The following is a 17,170-nucleotide window of genomic DNA, read 5'->3' on the forward strand; positions in this document are numbered from 1 at the left end:
ATTCTTTTTTTATGAGTTATGTAGTTGATTTTCTGCCTCAATTCTTTAATGACGCAAGAGGATTATGTTATCCAGAACAATCTTTTTCGTGATTTTCCAATCTCCTTTCATTAATATGATATATTTTATTGTGCATAATTCATTTATAGTTTAATCACCTTACATTCTCATTTGCCTTTAAATTTTTATAGAAGATATTTTTTAACTCATTGTAAATATTCTGAAAAATAATAAAATAAAGAATAAAACTCAACTCATACTGAAATGATACAACAGGGAAATAAGGGTTTTTGTATCAGCAGTGAGAGGTCAGATGCACAAATAGTATGTTCTTTACTTTTCAGATGGCTTGTAAATATTATTTCCTTAAAGGTAAGTAAGTATTAATTACACAAACAATACTAGAAGTTTTATATTCAGATATTTAGCTCTCCATAAAAAATATGTAGCATAAAAAACATATTTAAAATAAATAAAAACAGATTTCTTATAATTTTAAGTAAAATTTTCATCAAGGGATATTAATATATTTAATCGTATTCCTTGATTTGTTATACTGTGGAAATTCTATTATTTCTTTAGGCATTTATTTGAAGATTAAAGAGTTCTTAGTTTTGTGTGGTTGATTGTCCGAAGTTGTTCAATTAAGTAATGATGAAGTAAATGAAAACAGACTACTGAAGGATCTAGAATGTTACCAGGAAAATGTTCAGTTTATGAAATGAAAATTTGGTTACAATTATTCTACATGTATTCATAATGACTTTTACTGTCTTTTTTTTATTATATTTTTTTTATTAATTGAGAGAGATCCCCAGAATGGGAATTCATAAGTAATATCAGATTGTAACCAAAAAATTATCTATTTATGTGGTGAATTGAATTTTTTTTACGTAAACTAATGTGTATAAGACCAACCATCAAAATAGAATAAAGTATTACTTATATATGCATGATTTGTGTATTACAAGATTATTTATCTAGTAATAATCTAACATTACACTTTATTCATAAGAGTATAAAACTTTTTTAAGTGTTTACAGGTGATGAGGGTACTCTCAAGGGCATTCTTGTATTAAATCAGGTAGATATTAGTATAATTTTAGTAATAAGCCGATGTAGACTTGACATTTATCATGTACTATAAAAAACATTAACCATTAGAAGTTATGATTAGACAACACAGTTTTAGAAATGACTGAATACATACAGTAATATATATGTAAGTTTTATTAATTTAGTATAATGTATTGTTGGCTCTATGTTGTTATTTTTGAAAGAATAACAAAAGTTTCTCACAGATTCTTCAAAATCATATGGTATTTTTCAGTTAATGTGATAATTCAAATGTAATGTTAATTTATAAAGGTATTGTATAAAAAAAAGGAAAGTAGTCAGTTTCCTGCCTGCTGAATTTTTGGAATTAAACTATTGGAATTAGGAATTAAACTACCCTAATTTTCATTAAAATAGAAAGAGAAAATGTAAATTTTAAGTAGTAAAGATATGTTAATTTTTACAAAGGCTATTTGATTAGTCCTTTTTACCTAATTTGCTTCAATTCTTTTGCCTAATTATACTCTTACATACTGGACTGAATTAATTGAAGATTAATATTTTTATGCTTCCTTCTATAATGAATTTTTACTAAGTGAAATATTCTTACATTGCACATGCAGACTGTGGTAGAGGGCATACTTTTATTGTAAGTTAACGGGGCATAATTATTACAACAAACAATTGAAGTTTCTCTGTTAAAACATTAATTATTGGTATGTTTTTAAAATTAACTATTTTATTTTCAGATTGAAGAAGGTGAAATATTTGCTACAATTAATCAAAAAGATGGAATGGTTATATTCCACGATGATCCAGAAAAGTATAATAGTCCTGATATGCTCCAGCGCCTTGAATATGAAGTCAGTGTTTACCTAATATATGCTTTTTATAAATATTGTGTGTGTGTGTGTGTATATATATATATATTTTATTCATTTCATTACTCTTATTTTATAAGAGGATTTTAATATATTTTAGCAGAGTAATTTTTACATTTACTTCTTTTTTTTATGTTTGTTCTATTGAAAACACAGTGCTATTTTTTCACATTCATTTTCCATCAAGATTTAATTGTAATAAATGTTAAATGTCAGGAAGGACATTTTATTAGCAGAAAAGTTTTTAATACATTTTCTCATATTTACTATAATTTTTGAATTATTTTTACTAATAAATCTAATGTATTTAACATAAATATATTATGACGATAACAGTTATATGATGAAAATAACTATACTTAATAAAATAAATATACTATTTATTTAGAGACTAACTTTGTTACCAAATCTCTATCTACACATAGACATTGTTAATGATTTAGTGATTTTTTTTAATACATTAATGCTTATAGTTGATTATTTTTTTTAAAATTATAAGATAAAACAATTTATGAAAATAAAAGTTAATATGACTTACTTACATTGCTTATTACATTGCATACAAGCACACAATAGTATATGAATAATAGAATTTAATACAGTATTTTGAAATACAATTCAAAATTTATTTAATTCAATTATTTTCATAAATATGTTCAAAATGAGATAACTAATCAACAAACAGCTGATGAACATAACTACAAAAATAATTATTGGTTTTTGTAAGAAAGTTGTGTAATATCTAATTAAAAAGGTTACTAAAATCTATAAAAGAATACAGATTGAAATGTAGTTGACAAAAAGTATCGTGTAAAGAAGCACAGTTTTCAAATATGGCTTAGCGTTTCAGATATCTTACTAGAGTAATTCTGGTTAGATTAATTTTTAAATATATCAGTTTATATCTCTTTCAAGAAACATAAACTACTAAATTATTCCCTTTACAAATTAGTATAGGTTATTTCCACAAGGTCTTTTTGTGACATTTATTCAGTTCTTCGATGGATCTTTTTGAGGTTTAATATACTTTAACAAAATTCGCAAGCACACTAAAATTGATGAAAACAACATTTTAAACAAAAGTAAAGTATAATCTTTGATAAGTTATTAAACTAATGAGTGCCCTAATTGCTAAAAGTGCAATAGACCAACAAAGTGCATATACCAACAACTATTCTACCTGTTATTTACTTCTAATGATGAAGGAATTAAATAAAAGTAACAAATAGATCTCGAAATTACATTCCATAAAATTAGGAAGTAATAATTTATTTACATTTTGCAAGTTAATACGATACTCATAACTAAACTGTTTATATTTGTTGTAAACTGTGTGTATTTGTTGTGTTTGGTATTCAATGGAATAAACAATGTAAGTAAGCCATATTACCTTTTATTTTCATAAATTTTTTAATCTTATCATTTTTTTAAATAAATAGGCATTAATGTATTAAAAAAAATAGATGTTTTTTTTTTTTTTTCATCTGCTAACTCATTCTTAATTCTTTTCCAGATGTCAATGTGTACAGAATTAGACAGAAGGATTCAAGCGATGGAAGAAGAAATTTTAGTTAATCCTCAATTTGTTAAGAAGTCTAGTGGTCCTCAGGAAGATGATTTACCAGCACAAGGCTCTAAAATAACAACTTATTCCATGTAACTCATTTCTGGTCAGCTCAATGTAAAAACAATAACATAATTTAATATATAAATATCTCTGTTACTAACATACAGGTTGAATTGCTATTTTACTTTATTTCCTATCTTTTAATAATGTAATGAAAATAAATTTTATTTCTATATTATGTGTTCCTATTACTGTGTACTTCGATGAAATGAATGTTTTACAGTCCAATTTTGGACTGAGTAAGTAGTTACTTTATTTTTTTTTTTTAATTTATTCAAAGATGCTACTTTGTTGAATTTTTTAAAACTTATTATTTCTGTTTGTGGTGCGCCCATATTTGAAAGCGTATTAAAAGATGTATGACAACTATTATGCTGAGGATTTTAATGATATGTGCTTTATGCCTTGCCACACCCAGATATACCTCTAAGGTGCATACTGATTAGTTAATATAGATATGTTTAAATCATAATAAAATGCAATCATTTTGCGAGTTAAAAAAATGGATGACATTAACATTCACAAGAGAGATTTATTAAGATCATATGTAAGAAAGAAATATGTTACAATGTGATGCATGATGGGCACTTTTCCTGATACACTATAGAATAGTTTAAAAGATAAAGTATTGTAATTGGTCAGCATTTTTGTTAAGTTTTGATTTTTTAATGTTTTGAAGTTCTCTTGAGTTCAAAACTAACCATGATTCTCTCCTTTGGGGCACTGATGCCGTTAAATTTTTATGAACAGTTTATTATAATAAAACTTGAAAGGATATAAGTTAACCCTCATTAAATTTTTACATATTATTAATCAATTTTAATTTAAAATATTAGGCAGGATTCACTCTCTCCTCTCTTTTGATGAAAAATACTTTTTAAACATATTTTTGATCATGCAGTTTATTAAAAAATAAATAAATTAAAAGCTTTAATAGATTGAAATTAAGGCTCATGAAATATTCTACAACTAGTGAAAGAATTTTTTTGTTCTATGTCTTGTCCAGGCAAAACCTTTATTTTTCAGCTGTTTTACTAAACCTAGAGGGAAATTTTGGGTATTGATTCTACTATGCTTTCTCTCCCTCGCTCCCCCCCCTCTCTCTCTCTCTATGTGTGTGTTAACGCGCACGCGTTAACATAAAAATTGAATAGTGTTAACGCGCACGCGTTAACACTATTCAATTTTTATGAAAATCAGGTTGACATGGTTCCCTTATACCTCCTAATGGAGTTAATTTCAGCCAGAAAAGTATTACACCCCTTTTTAGAATTTTGTACTTTTAGCAAGATCCATAAAAGACAAAAAAATTGTAGAATTTAATTCTTGACCATGAAAATGATTTTTGTCTGAAATAATTATTTTATTTTGATTTGCCAGTTGTAATTTTATTACAACTGGCAAATCCATAAATATGAGGATCATTCAAATGTAAATTGGAATTTTGCCATACGGACTGAGGAAGAACAGTGAGTGTGTGGTGCGCAGCGGGTAATTAGTTGGATATGTGTGGAGGGGGACAACCGGCTTGCCACACGCCATGGTCATGTTCCCTTATCAATAGCAGAATGTGCTACTAGGTTATTAGGTATCATCGTCCATTGCGAAAAAAATTATAATGCAATTTCTCGCCAATGAAGATATCAAATCCTCAAAAATTTTGAATCAACTCCAGGCACAGTTAGATATTCTACCCTATGAAAAACTAATGTGTTTGATTGGACCAAAACTTTTGAAGTGGCCATGACGCAGTGGATAACAAAAGTCATTAACTTCATCTACAGATCAGTTTCAGTGATGGCCAACATACAGGGCATTTGTAACCTTGTGCCACATAACCATCGCTGAAATTGCATCAGAGGTGGGATAAGTGTTGGGAGTTTGCATACCATGTTGTCAGACACTCTTGGATACAGTAGTGTCAACGAGATGGGTTCCACATTTTCTCATTGAGAAACAGAGAAATGTCTGGAAAGAGATCTGTCAGCAGCTTCTGAATTGCTTTGAGGAAAGAAGGAGATGCATTTTTAGAGCATATTTTAACCTGTGATTAAACATGGGTCCACCAATACACCCTGAAAAGCAAGAGAACAAGACAAGTATGAAGTGGAGGAAATGTGGGCAGGAAACAACAATCAAGGCCAAGAAACACTTGGTCAAATGGAAAACTTCTGACAACTATGTTTTGTCACTCAAAAGGTATGCCACTGAGTGATTTCCTGCACAAACGAAGAATGGTAAATGCAGCAAACTACTACTGCCAGTTGGATAGTGTCAGGTCTCTTTATTCACAAATAGTGAATAATCAATTTGCAGTATTCTCCTTCTCCACAACTGTCTACAGCAGCTTAGAATCCATGATAAACTCAATAAAGTTCAATGGATACTTATTGAACATCCACCGTACAGTCCAGACTTGTCACCGTGTGAATTTCCACATGTTTGGTTTGCTGAAAAAAGCTTTAGGAGAAGAAAAATTCAAAGTTGATGCTGCAGTTAAACATTATGTGCACAGTTGTTTGTTGGGGCAGCCATCTAACTTTTTTGATTAGATGAGGTAGCTACCTATCTGGTGGAGAAAATGTATTTCTGTTGAAGGAAACTAGAAAAGTAAGGTAATTTATTTGTAATTTTATCTGTTATCAGTAAAGCTATATAAACAAATTCCAGTTTATATTTGAATGACCCTTTTACTTTATTACACATTTTTTTATTAATTAATAATGAACTAAGGATTACTTCTTAGTGGCTATAAGTTATTTCATCAATGAAAAATTAAATACGTTTTAAAAGAGAGATATGTAACCTTTCCTTGAAAAAATGTCACCGAACCTATTAAAAACTTGTCTTTTGTTATTGTTTAAGTTAATGAAATCTTAAGTTTATTTACTGATACTTTTCTTTGACCAAATTGAACTTTCTACTGTCAGTTTCATTACAGTTTAAATTTTTGTTAGCTTAAGTTCGGTCAATTTTTTTTAGCTTAATTTCTGGCCTTCATGAATATTTACACAATTTATTGCACAATACTGTTATACCTGTTAAAAATGTGAATCCATAATTATACATGCAGAATTATAGCCTTCCTTAGAAATGATATGTTTTACCATATTTATTTCTTTAATCCCACATTCCTAAAACATTCTATGTATTGAATTTACACAGTAACTTTTAGCTGGTTTTAACCATTTTATGCTAACTGTAACATGTTTTGCTTAATTCTACAAAAAAAAAACCATAAGAGCAATGTTAAAATTTAATACCTGTAACCCATATTAAGTTTCTCTCGCATATGTCTTATAACATAAAGTTGGGACCACCTTTTCCAACACTTCATGATGACCATTCAAATTTTTCATTTCCACAAAAGAAAACTGAAGATTGAAAGGGTAACAAGTTGCGCTTCAGCTTGGGTAAGAGTTATTTTTAATGTTCTACAATTTGCAGAAGCAGCAATGCTTGGTGAAGATATATACTGCATACTCATGTTGTAATCATATTTTTTGTTCAATATTTTTTCTCATTTAACATTAATTTATAGCTAAACACATCAGCATTGTCAGGGATACTTGACATACAATATTAATTTTAACTATTTGTAATCTAAGTAATCATGTACACATAACACTAGCAATTATTTTACAGCTAGAAAAGAATGTAAGAACATTTTTGTTCTAATAATATTTTATAATTTCTGGATTTGTAAATCTTTCTTGCTGTTGTGAATGTAATTAGTATAGGTCCTTAAATAAATAAAAATTCTGCTAAATACCATACAGTACCAAATACAACCATCTTAAATTAGAAGAACAGTTAAAAATATAAACAAATAACAATGTCCTTGTAAAATTAATTATCTTGTTTATGTAAATCCATAATATTTTTTGCTACGTAAGTAAGTTTTTATACATCATTGTTTGATTGATAAATCAAGTAACTTTTATTAAAATATTAAAAATAGTCCTTCATTTGAACAAATTGAGTATTATTCAAAATAATATGAAACTACTTGATACAATGGTCATTGTAGAAAAGTAACAAATTGTAAAAAACATATAATGTCTGTCAAAAGTTTAAGGACACCCCCTAAATTACACATTATTGATCCCTGTCCTACACTTTTGCTAGACCATACAATGTTAGACATTAGCGAAATAGCCCTTAAAATGATTAGTTTTTAACATAAGTTTGACCTCTTTATCTTTTATAGAACTGATTTTATTGCAATTTGTCTGTTTTAAAAAGGACTTAAAGTGTAAGCTGAAATTTAATTTTAAAAAACTATTACTCTAGAATGGGTATACCCAGAATAATGAATTTTGGTGTATGTATAGGCTTGTAGAGAAGGCACCTTAGGTCAGTCTCCCATTTTTTTAAACATGTGAAATTTGGTCATGGCCCTGAAGACATCTTTTTTCAGCTCTTTTTGTCCAAAAAAATGCTGTTCTTCTAACTTTGCAAAAGTTCATAATTTGTGCCATATTAAGGTCAGACTGCCACATCAATTTAATCAGAATCTGAGGATTGGTATTACTGACTAAACAGCTGATTCCTACCACTTTTCATTGTCTGCTGTCAATCTTATTATAAGCGTGTTTTAGATAAAATTTCTTTGCTTAAAAATCTAAAAACAAGCCAAAAGTCAGTGAATACCAACGTGAAGTGGCGGATTAGGGATGTGTAAAAGTAACTTAAGCTATAGACAGATAGCAGAAAAACTTGGAGTGTCGAAAACCTGTGTGGAACAGACTGAAAAAAAAAATTTAAAACATCTGGTACTGTCCTTGATGCTTCCCCTAAGATTAGACCTAGACTAGCCTTAACAAGAACTGTCCTTAAATCATAAACATAAGTAAACAAGACGTAGAGCTAATTTACTTGATCTTGTAGTGAAAGTTGAGAATAGTTTAGACATTAACATCAGTGCTGAAACTATAGGTCATTGTCTGAGAAATGCTGAGTTGATGTCTTACATTGCCTTGCATAAACCTCTTTAACAAGCTAAGAAAAGGCAAATGAGGTGGTGTTATAAGAGCTGTAATTGGATGAAAGAAGCTTGGCAAAGATTGTTTTTTCAGATGAAAGCAGATTCTAACTTTGTCCAATGAAGGTTAAGCACACTCCGAACAGAAAGATTTTTGCCATCCTGCATCACACCTGCCATTCAAGTTGGAGGTGACGCAATAATGTTTGCGGATGCATAAGAAGGTCCTGGAGAACTGTACATTATTAATGGATCGGTCAAAGCCAGAGATGTATGCAAATATTGGAAGGAGTAATAGTTCCTTCATGCAACTAGGCTAATGGGAGAGAATTATCTTTTCCAACAAGATAATATTCCCTGTCACCAGTCGCTTTATGGCAGACTGGTTCAAAGACAAGGATATTGAACTGCTACCATGGCCAGTACGCTCACTGGACTTTAATCCCACGCAGAACCTATGAAACTCTATAGCAGTCAAATTGGCCAAGAGGAAACCCAAATCAAAGGAAGATTTGAAGCAAAATATTGCTGCGTTGTTGCAAAACATCATTGTTGACAAATGCAGGAGACTGATAAACTAGTGCCACATTATGTGAAGGCAGTCCAAAGAGCCAGCAAAGAGTACATTGATTACTAACTGTAAGATGGTTCTTTTAGATCTTATGTAAAATTTTTAAACAGAATATACTTAGAGAAAACTCAAAATTTGTGTTTTTTTCATACTGTCCTTAAACTGTTGACAGACACTGTAGGTTAAAGTATATTTTAATGATTACAGAATAGGAGGTTAGGTAGAGTCCCAGTCAGCAATTTAATGGTACTTATTTTTTTTTTTTATTCTGTCCACTTCACTGTTAAACAACATTAATGAGGGATGACTATTAGATTGTATCGGTTTCATAAGAAATCAAATTTTACAAATATTAATTTTAACTAATTATTACAATATTAATTAAATAATGAATTGCTTAATTAAACTATCTTAGCAGTGTACTCGTTATTACTGTATATTTTTATGGTCATTGCAATTCCTAGAATAATAATATAAAGCATTTGGAATACTTAACCGATAATCTTATAGATGAAATCAAATCAGTTTGATGAAATCAAGAGAAGATAACATTTTTTTCTTATAAAGCAATTTAAATGGACTAAACAAAGACACACTTATATGTTAATTAATCACTGACAGACAATGTTTGCAAAACAAAAATTTTACTTAAAAAGATGTTTATTCATTTATTCTTTCAAAATTATTTTTACCCATGAGGGTTGTGTAATCTTGCAAGTTCATAAGGTTTGATATTCTAGCCACCAATGTTAGCAGTGTCCATATTAAAAGGGCTAGAAAACTCCTTATTATGTAATTAAATAGTCAAATAATCTAAAGTGGTGCTAGTTTCTTTTGAAAGCACCATGGAAAAAATTCACTATTTTGATAGCAAGTTAACATTACATAATTTTTAATTGTTATCAGATTTCATTATGCTGTTCAACTAATTAATACATTATAACAGTGCTTAATAAGAATGATTAACCATCTGTTGAAAAAATGTATTTTTAATGTCCACATTACATAATAAAAATTAAGAAGATTAACAGGATTAAATAACAACTCTTATAAATGTAAAGTTTGTAAATATTCAAACTGTCCTGTCGTTAGTTAACATAAATCATTTGCATGTAGTAAATTATCGATCATATTGCATCCTACTTGAAATACAGTAATTTTTTTTCTTGCAGGAGCAAATAATGGCCAGCATGATCCATGTAGAATAAGAGTTAAACTTGATGCATACATATGTAAAGATATACCACAACAGTTTTAAATAGCAGACACGTTTGCTCATTTCTTTTAAAATAAAATTCATATATTTTGAATAATTTAGATATATTACTTCCTTGTACAAAGTAAAGGAAGTACTGTGATCGTAAAAAATTCTAGTTTCAGATTTCAATGGAAATATCCATTTTGACTAGTTTCAGTGTGATATCTGTATGTACGTACGTACTTACATGTGGTCCCTTCTTGAAGACTAGAAAAGCATTCCAATAGATTTTGATGTTTATGAAATAAAATTGAATGATGTATTATAAAAACAATTGGGAGGAAGAGGTGCGCAAGAAGCTGTATTAGCACTAAAATTATTAATACAGAAGAGCCTAAAAAAGGACAAACATGTGTATATCACCTTCGATAATGTGAACAAGTACAAAATGTACATGATACTCAAAAAGAGAGGGATTAGATGGAAGGATCGAAGGATCATCTGGATCTTTATAGAAAGGAGGAGATCAAGAAAAAGTAAAAGTACATAAAGGGATGCAATAGGGTTGTCAATTTTCACCTATTTTGTGTAACTCTTATGTACAAGAGCCATTAGATCATGTGAGGGAAGACGTCAGAGTGGGCATTAGCATTCAGGGAGAGAAAATTGATATGCAATGATTTGCAGACAACAATGCCATGATCATAGATAATGAAAAGGATATGATCAACATTATTGAAAGAATGGAAGCCATATTTACTAAAGATTACAACGTTAGAAAAAACAGAACAAAAATCAAAACAATGGTATGTGATCAAGTATATAGAAGTGCACAGATTAAACTGAATGGTGAGACTCTCTAACAGACTAATGAATTTAAATATCTAGGCAGTACAGTTATGCCAGATGGGAGAAGTCCCAAGGAAATAAATATGTGAATTGCGCAAACAAGAATTAACTTTAACAGGAAGAAACACTTGTTTGGTACTACTAATGTAAATTTGGATGTAAGGAAACAGCTTCTAAAAACATTTATATGGAATGTAGTTCTGTACAGTAGCAAAAGTTGGACAATCAGAACTGCAGATAGAAGGAAGGAAGGCCTTTGAAATGTGATGCTACAGGTGAATGCTTAGGATCAGGTGGACTGACAGAGTTCCAAATAATGCAGTACTTAGCCAGATGAACGAAGATCAGAAGTTCATGAATGCTCTCACAAAGAGAAGAGGTGGACTAATTGGCCAAATACTACGACACAACGGGCTGCTCCAAATTATTGTTCCGGGAATGATTAATGGGAAGAATCATCAGGGCGAGGAAGGCTGTAGTATATCAAGCAGATTATGAAGGATGTGAGTTGTGAAATTTATGTCGAGCTGAGGAAGGCCTCAAGATAGAGGACTTTGGAGACTTGCTGCCACCAATAATAGAATTGAACACAAAGAGAGAGATAGATGTAAGGTAAATGGGGTACTAAGGAACACAATAATATAATAATTCTTTTAGTTTGGAAATGTTTATCATACTAACATAGGTTTTCGTAAATCGACATGAATGCAAGTGTCACCTACTGTATAATTCAGAAGGAAATCTATGTTGCGCAATGATGTAAAGAACACATGCGTTTCCTAATTTAGCTTTTGACCAATTTCACAAATATACAAAGATTTAAAGTAAGATCAGGTTGATCACGTACATGATGTTCAAAATTTAATGGAAAAGACAAGTTCAATCTTGTACCCTAACAAACAAAACTTTCATTGCCTCCAGTAACAAAAATTGGTAGCATTTCAAAAAGGAAAAAGTTATTCTGTAAACAGATGTATTGTAACAGTAAAATTTATATATATATTTAATATTACAATTACAAATAAAAGGGTCAGCATCATATAAGGTTACATAAGAAAAATATAAGACATCCATGACATATAATACAGCTTATATGTTAAAGTATAAAAAGCAAATAATGAATTTATGAAAAGTGGTAGATTTTTCCATGATTAGATGAACAATATAGTTTCCTTCTAAAGGAAGTTAGTAAAAATTCTAGTATATGTTAATTGTGTTTAGATGTAAATAGTATGGATATATACAGTTAGCATAAGTTTTAAACCATTTTGCAAAACCTGTTAGTTGATGTTTATTAGGCTGTAAATGTTTTAATCTAACTATAAATTTACCTAGATTTTACCCAGAGGGAAAGGGAAATAATGAAATTAGATTTGACACAGCAATGTTTGTAATGAATGTCTATTGTACCTTGTAGTCAATTGTAAATTATCACAAAAAAATTTGTTAGATCTTATAAAAAAAGATCTGTAAGAATGTTTAATCAGAAATGTTTATTTTTTCACTGAATCTGAACCTCAATTACTGTATTTCAAGGTAATTCTCCCCTTACACTTTTTTCATATTAAACCTCTGTTGAAATTTAAAGTTATGTAAGTAACTGTTGAGTGCAGTACAGTAAGTTAAGTAAGTAAAATTATAAGTAGTTATTTAAAGTTATATCACTTCATTTATATATAAAAAACCATTTGTCACAAAGATGTTTCTTGAAAATTCACTTATTTGCAAGTAAATACTTTGCCATATAGTGTTATAAAGATAAGATGAGTGAGCCTTTATATGAATGAGAATTTTGACAGACACATATTAGTCACTATCAATACAATTTTCTTGATAAATAGCATTTTCTTAAAGAAGAATTTTTTTACTTTGGGTCTGGATTCCTTGATGATTGAGTTTTTATACTTAAGGTTTTTGTTAAGAATTAAATATGAGATTTACAACTCAAACATTAACATTTCGTTTTGTCTATGTGAGAAAAGTATAACAGTATTGACGCTTAATTTGATACTTTATCAAATAAGAAATAAAAACATACATACATAATCATAGTCTCCATAGTAACTTAGATATTAGTGGTGGTTGACATTCACCCTACCAGTCTTCTATTCTATCACAAACCTTTGGACATGGAGCAACGTGATTAGAGAAAGTGTGGCTCCACCATTCTTGTGACAGATATGCACATACTCAGAAGTATTTTCAATTAGTTCTATTTCCTCTATCAGTAGCTCTTATTTAGGAGCTTTTATGAATTTTATATGCCATATGGGACCCATAAACATTAGTGCAGTTCATTTTTGAAAGCATGAAATAATTAAAATCAGCAATTAAAAGACTTCACCCTGTTTGACTACAAATAGTATTGGTTGTCCAAATGTAGTAAACAGTATATACCATTCTTTATCGCTGTCCTAATTGTTATAACTAGCTAAGGAATGAGCAGTAATCTTGAATATACAAATATCAGTTTGTTCCTAGTGATTGTTGACAAGGATCCCTTACAATCTATATCAAGAGCGCTCCTCACCTTAATTAAATAGCCAGTTTTTCTTGTATAGATTGGATTAACTTGTGAACAAATTGATACAAATATCCTTAATAGTGCATGGAAGCTTTTTCACCATAAAAGAAATTGTTCAACTCAACAATGATATAAATCTTCATGATATTTCATTAAGTTTTATTATCTAGGTACAATTTACTAAGCATTTGGCACCGTTGGAATTAATATAATTGTATAAAGTTTCACTTTCCAACAATTTTTAAAATATATATCTGAATACTTTCAGAGCCGTTACTCCGCCATAAGGGGTTTCTCATAAGATGTTAATTCAAATTCAAATGTATAATCATATTTAAATTAAAAATTGTTATATTCATAATAGTCGGTTGTCAATAAATAAAATTAATTTTTCCATAAAATGAATTATGTCCATAAGCTGTTTACGATTATTATGTAAATAATAGTCTTAAATAAGACTGTAACATCATGTCTGTAAGATATATAATCATGTCCATAAACATCTTACAGACATGACGTTACAATCTTATTGACATATAAATTAATTTATTTCTTGATGACCGACTATTATGAACATAACAATTTTTAATTTAAATATGATTATACATTTAAATTAACACCCTATAGGAAATTCCTGATGATGGAGTGACGACTCCGAAAGTACTCAGATATATATTTTTAAAATTGTTGGCAAGTGGAACTTTATACAATTTTATAATCTGTTCTACATTCTAAAAATCCTATAGAACATATCTGGTGGAACATTGCTTTCCCAAATTCTATACAGTACATCAAATGTGTATTCTGAACATTCAAAATGTAAGAAGACATAAATAAACATATTACATTCTGATATTGTAGACAAGTTTTCCTCTGGCTGTGTACATATGGACCTGCAAATGTGCAGTAAACAAAACTGACAAACATTTTTTTTACATTAAAGTGATTTATATGTACTTGCAACAATACATGAGAGAATCTGAATTACCATTATCTTTCTTATAAATAAATTTGATATTTATGCTGGATCCTTACTGTAATTTATAAAATTTGAGCCGTTAGAATATTTGCTTGAGCAATATCTTGTAGTGTTAAAAATTTCCTAAATAGTGGATAAATTATTTTCTATAAACTGCAGGCCAAAAACAGACAATGCTCATATCATTACTATTTCTGTCAATAATCAGATTGAAATTAAAATGCCATGCTCAGTTTTTTAAGTTCAAGATAAAAGTGATCAGTAAATACTCTGATTATTCTGGATTTTCTTTTCAGTACAAAGTTTCAGCTTTACATAAACTTTTTCAAACAGTAATTCTACTTTCATATAAAAGTAACAGTCAGAAATTATTTCAAATAAATCTGCTATTATAAAATTAATCAGCTATATTGACTTAGTAGATAAATAGATACTACCACTTTTGACATACTTATGTGCATTAAAATATGATAAACTTATTCCTGTAAATCAAATAATCTTTGTTTCTTTTGAAATATTTAATTGTAATAATCATGAATTGTGTTTGACTCTTGAATTAAATATTAACATTAACAATACAGCAGTAAATACTACAGTATGAAGCAGTTTTGCCTCCATGATTAAAAATTTATATGATTGGTCTTGCAATTTAACTCTTTATCTTAATTTCTTTTCTATTAATAAAAAAATCTTTATTGTGATTGGAGCATATAAATAGTTATACATCACATCAATATAGGATAAATATAAAAATAAATTATTAGATAAAAATTAGATATGATTATAGTTTATATTAATTATTAAATATAAACATATGAACCATTGTAGATAAATACATTAAATGTAAAAAATTACCTCAAAATATTCACAACTATATATATCCACTATTGAAAATTATTTTGAGCACATTATTTGTACAAGTTGAACAGGATGCAGATAAATCATGTTCTTTTTCTGTTTTTAATTTTATTTTAAATTAATTGATGAAAAGATTTTTCTAATGGTTCAGCAGTTTATTAAAAACGGCAATGTTTTCATAATAAGGATCTTTCCTGTAAGCCAAAGTATTGTGTTGAGTTAACTAAACAGTTCCTTCCGTTCTCTGGTTTGGTAAAGGTGGATATTCCATTTTTAAGAATAAGTGAGATTTTTTTTTTCAAAGATTGCACATTCATAAATACAAACACTGAAATAATTTTGATTATTTTTGTAATTTAATTTTGATAACACAATAAATGACTTTTAGAATATACTGTTATTTATAAAATTAGTTCTGCATGATTCGCACTTATGGATGCCTTATAGTTTTTTAACAGCCCATGTTTTTTTGTTCAAAATTCATTCTGATGTTTTGAGGGGGTTCCAAGAGTTGACATTATAATTTACTCAAGAATATATATAGCCATAATAAATATTTAATAATGATAAGCTTAGCATTTTATTAAGGCGCTATAGAGCAAAACTGAGTACATCTTGATTTTACTACAAATGAAATAAATTTGATCATCTCACAAGAACTTGTCATATAATAAAACATCCAGAAACTTTGCTTTGTAGGCAATAGAAATACTATTATCATTAATAAGTATTTAATTATTTATTAATAAAAATTACTTTTATTACTTATTGCTTTATTAGCCATGTTACATCTACTTGAGAAGCATAATGCAATGGTTTTATCCATACTTCAGAGTTAGGTTGTTTTCAGTATACATATAATTTTTCAATTCGTTTGAAATAATTATCTTTAGATATAGTATTGTTGTCTGTGAAAAGGGTTGCAATGACTGGCTTAAGATTTTATGTCAGGTCATGAACAAACAATATAAAAAGCAATAGACCGAGAACTCTTTCTGAGACACTCTGTATTGTACATCTTGAAGCAAGGATGTAAGTTTTACATTCTTAACAAAAGATGAAATTTCAACTACATTTTATGGTTGGTAAGGTATTCATAAGTTACTTATGATAAACCTTAATGTTTCCTTTATCTAATACAGCAGATGTGATAACTTTGTTAACAGTATTGTTTTTCCTTTGTGTAAAAGTTTTGTTTGTTTTTTTCAGGGTGCTTGAAAGTGAAGATTCATAATATGGTCAACATTGTATAGGTCATATTCATTTGTTGATGAACTGTGAATTTTGTTAAAAGTATTTTATTATGTTATTAACTAATGAATATTGTGATGTTTGTCTTGTAAAACAAGTCTGAGAAGGAACTTCTAAATTTTTTCTTATTTTTTTTTTGTATAATGATTTAACACAATAAACTAATTCGCTGTCATGGTTGGTTTTTTTTAAATCTTTTATTTTTTTGTGTATGTATTTGAAATTTTGTATTATTAAGGATCTTATCATATATTATATAGTAAATAACATCAATTTATAAATTTTTGGGAAGTATTTTGATCTTTGTTATAGTGTTTTCTCATGCTACATTACCATGTATTTTAGATAGAATTGGATCAAACAATTAATATTTCTTCTTTTCAATGTACAAT

General features: G+C 28.7%; 1 protein-coding gene across 3 annotated transcripts in view; it reads left to right on the forward strand.

Annotated features, from left to right (window-relative positions):
* CSN3 (COP9 signalosome subunit 3) overlaps positions 1 to 16,953 on the forward strand; it is a 37,444-nt gene extending 20,491 nt beyond the window's left edge. The window contains exons 7-9 of one of the 3 annotated variants that reach the window (XM_075368296.1): positions 1,806 to 1,919; positions 3,451 to 3,593; positions 16,737 to 16,953. In XM_075368296.1, the coding sequence (XP_075224411.1) occupies positions 1,806 to 1,919; positions 3,451 to 3,593; positions 16,737 to 16,761 (282 nt within the window). In that variant the 3' untranslated portion in view covers positions 16,762 to 16,953. Of the gene's footprint in view, positions 1 to 1,805; positions 1,920 to 3,450; positions 3,619 to 16,736 lie in introns of all 3 variants that reach the window. The other 2 variants (XM_075368298.1, XM_075368297.1) reach the window with 2 other exon arrangements.
* The last annotated feature ends 217 nt before the right edge of the window (positions 16,954 to 17,170 follow it).

This window comes from Lycorma delicatula, chromosome 6 (assembly GCF_047948215.1).
Source record: "Lycorma delicatula isolate Av1 chromosome 6, ASM4794821v1, whole genome shotgun sequence".
Lineage (NCBI taxonomy): Eukaryota > Metazoa > Arthropoda > Insecta > Hemiptera > Fulgoridae > Lycorma > Lycorma delicatula.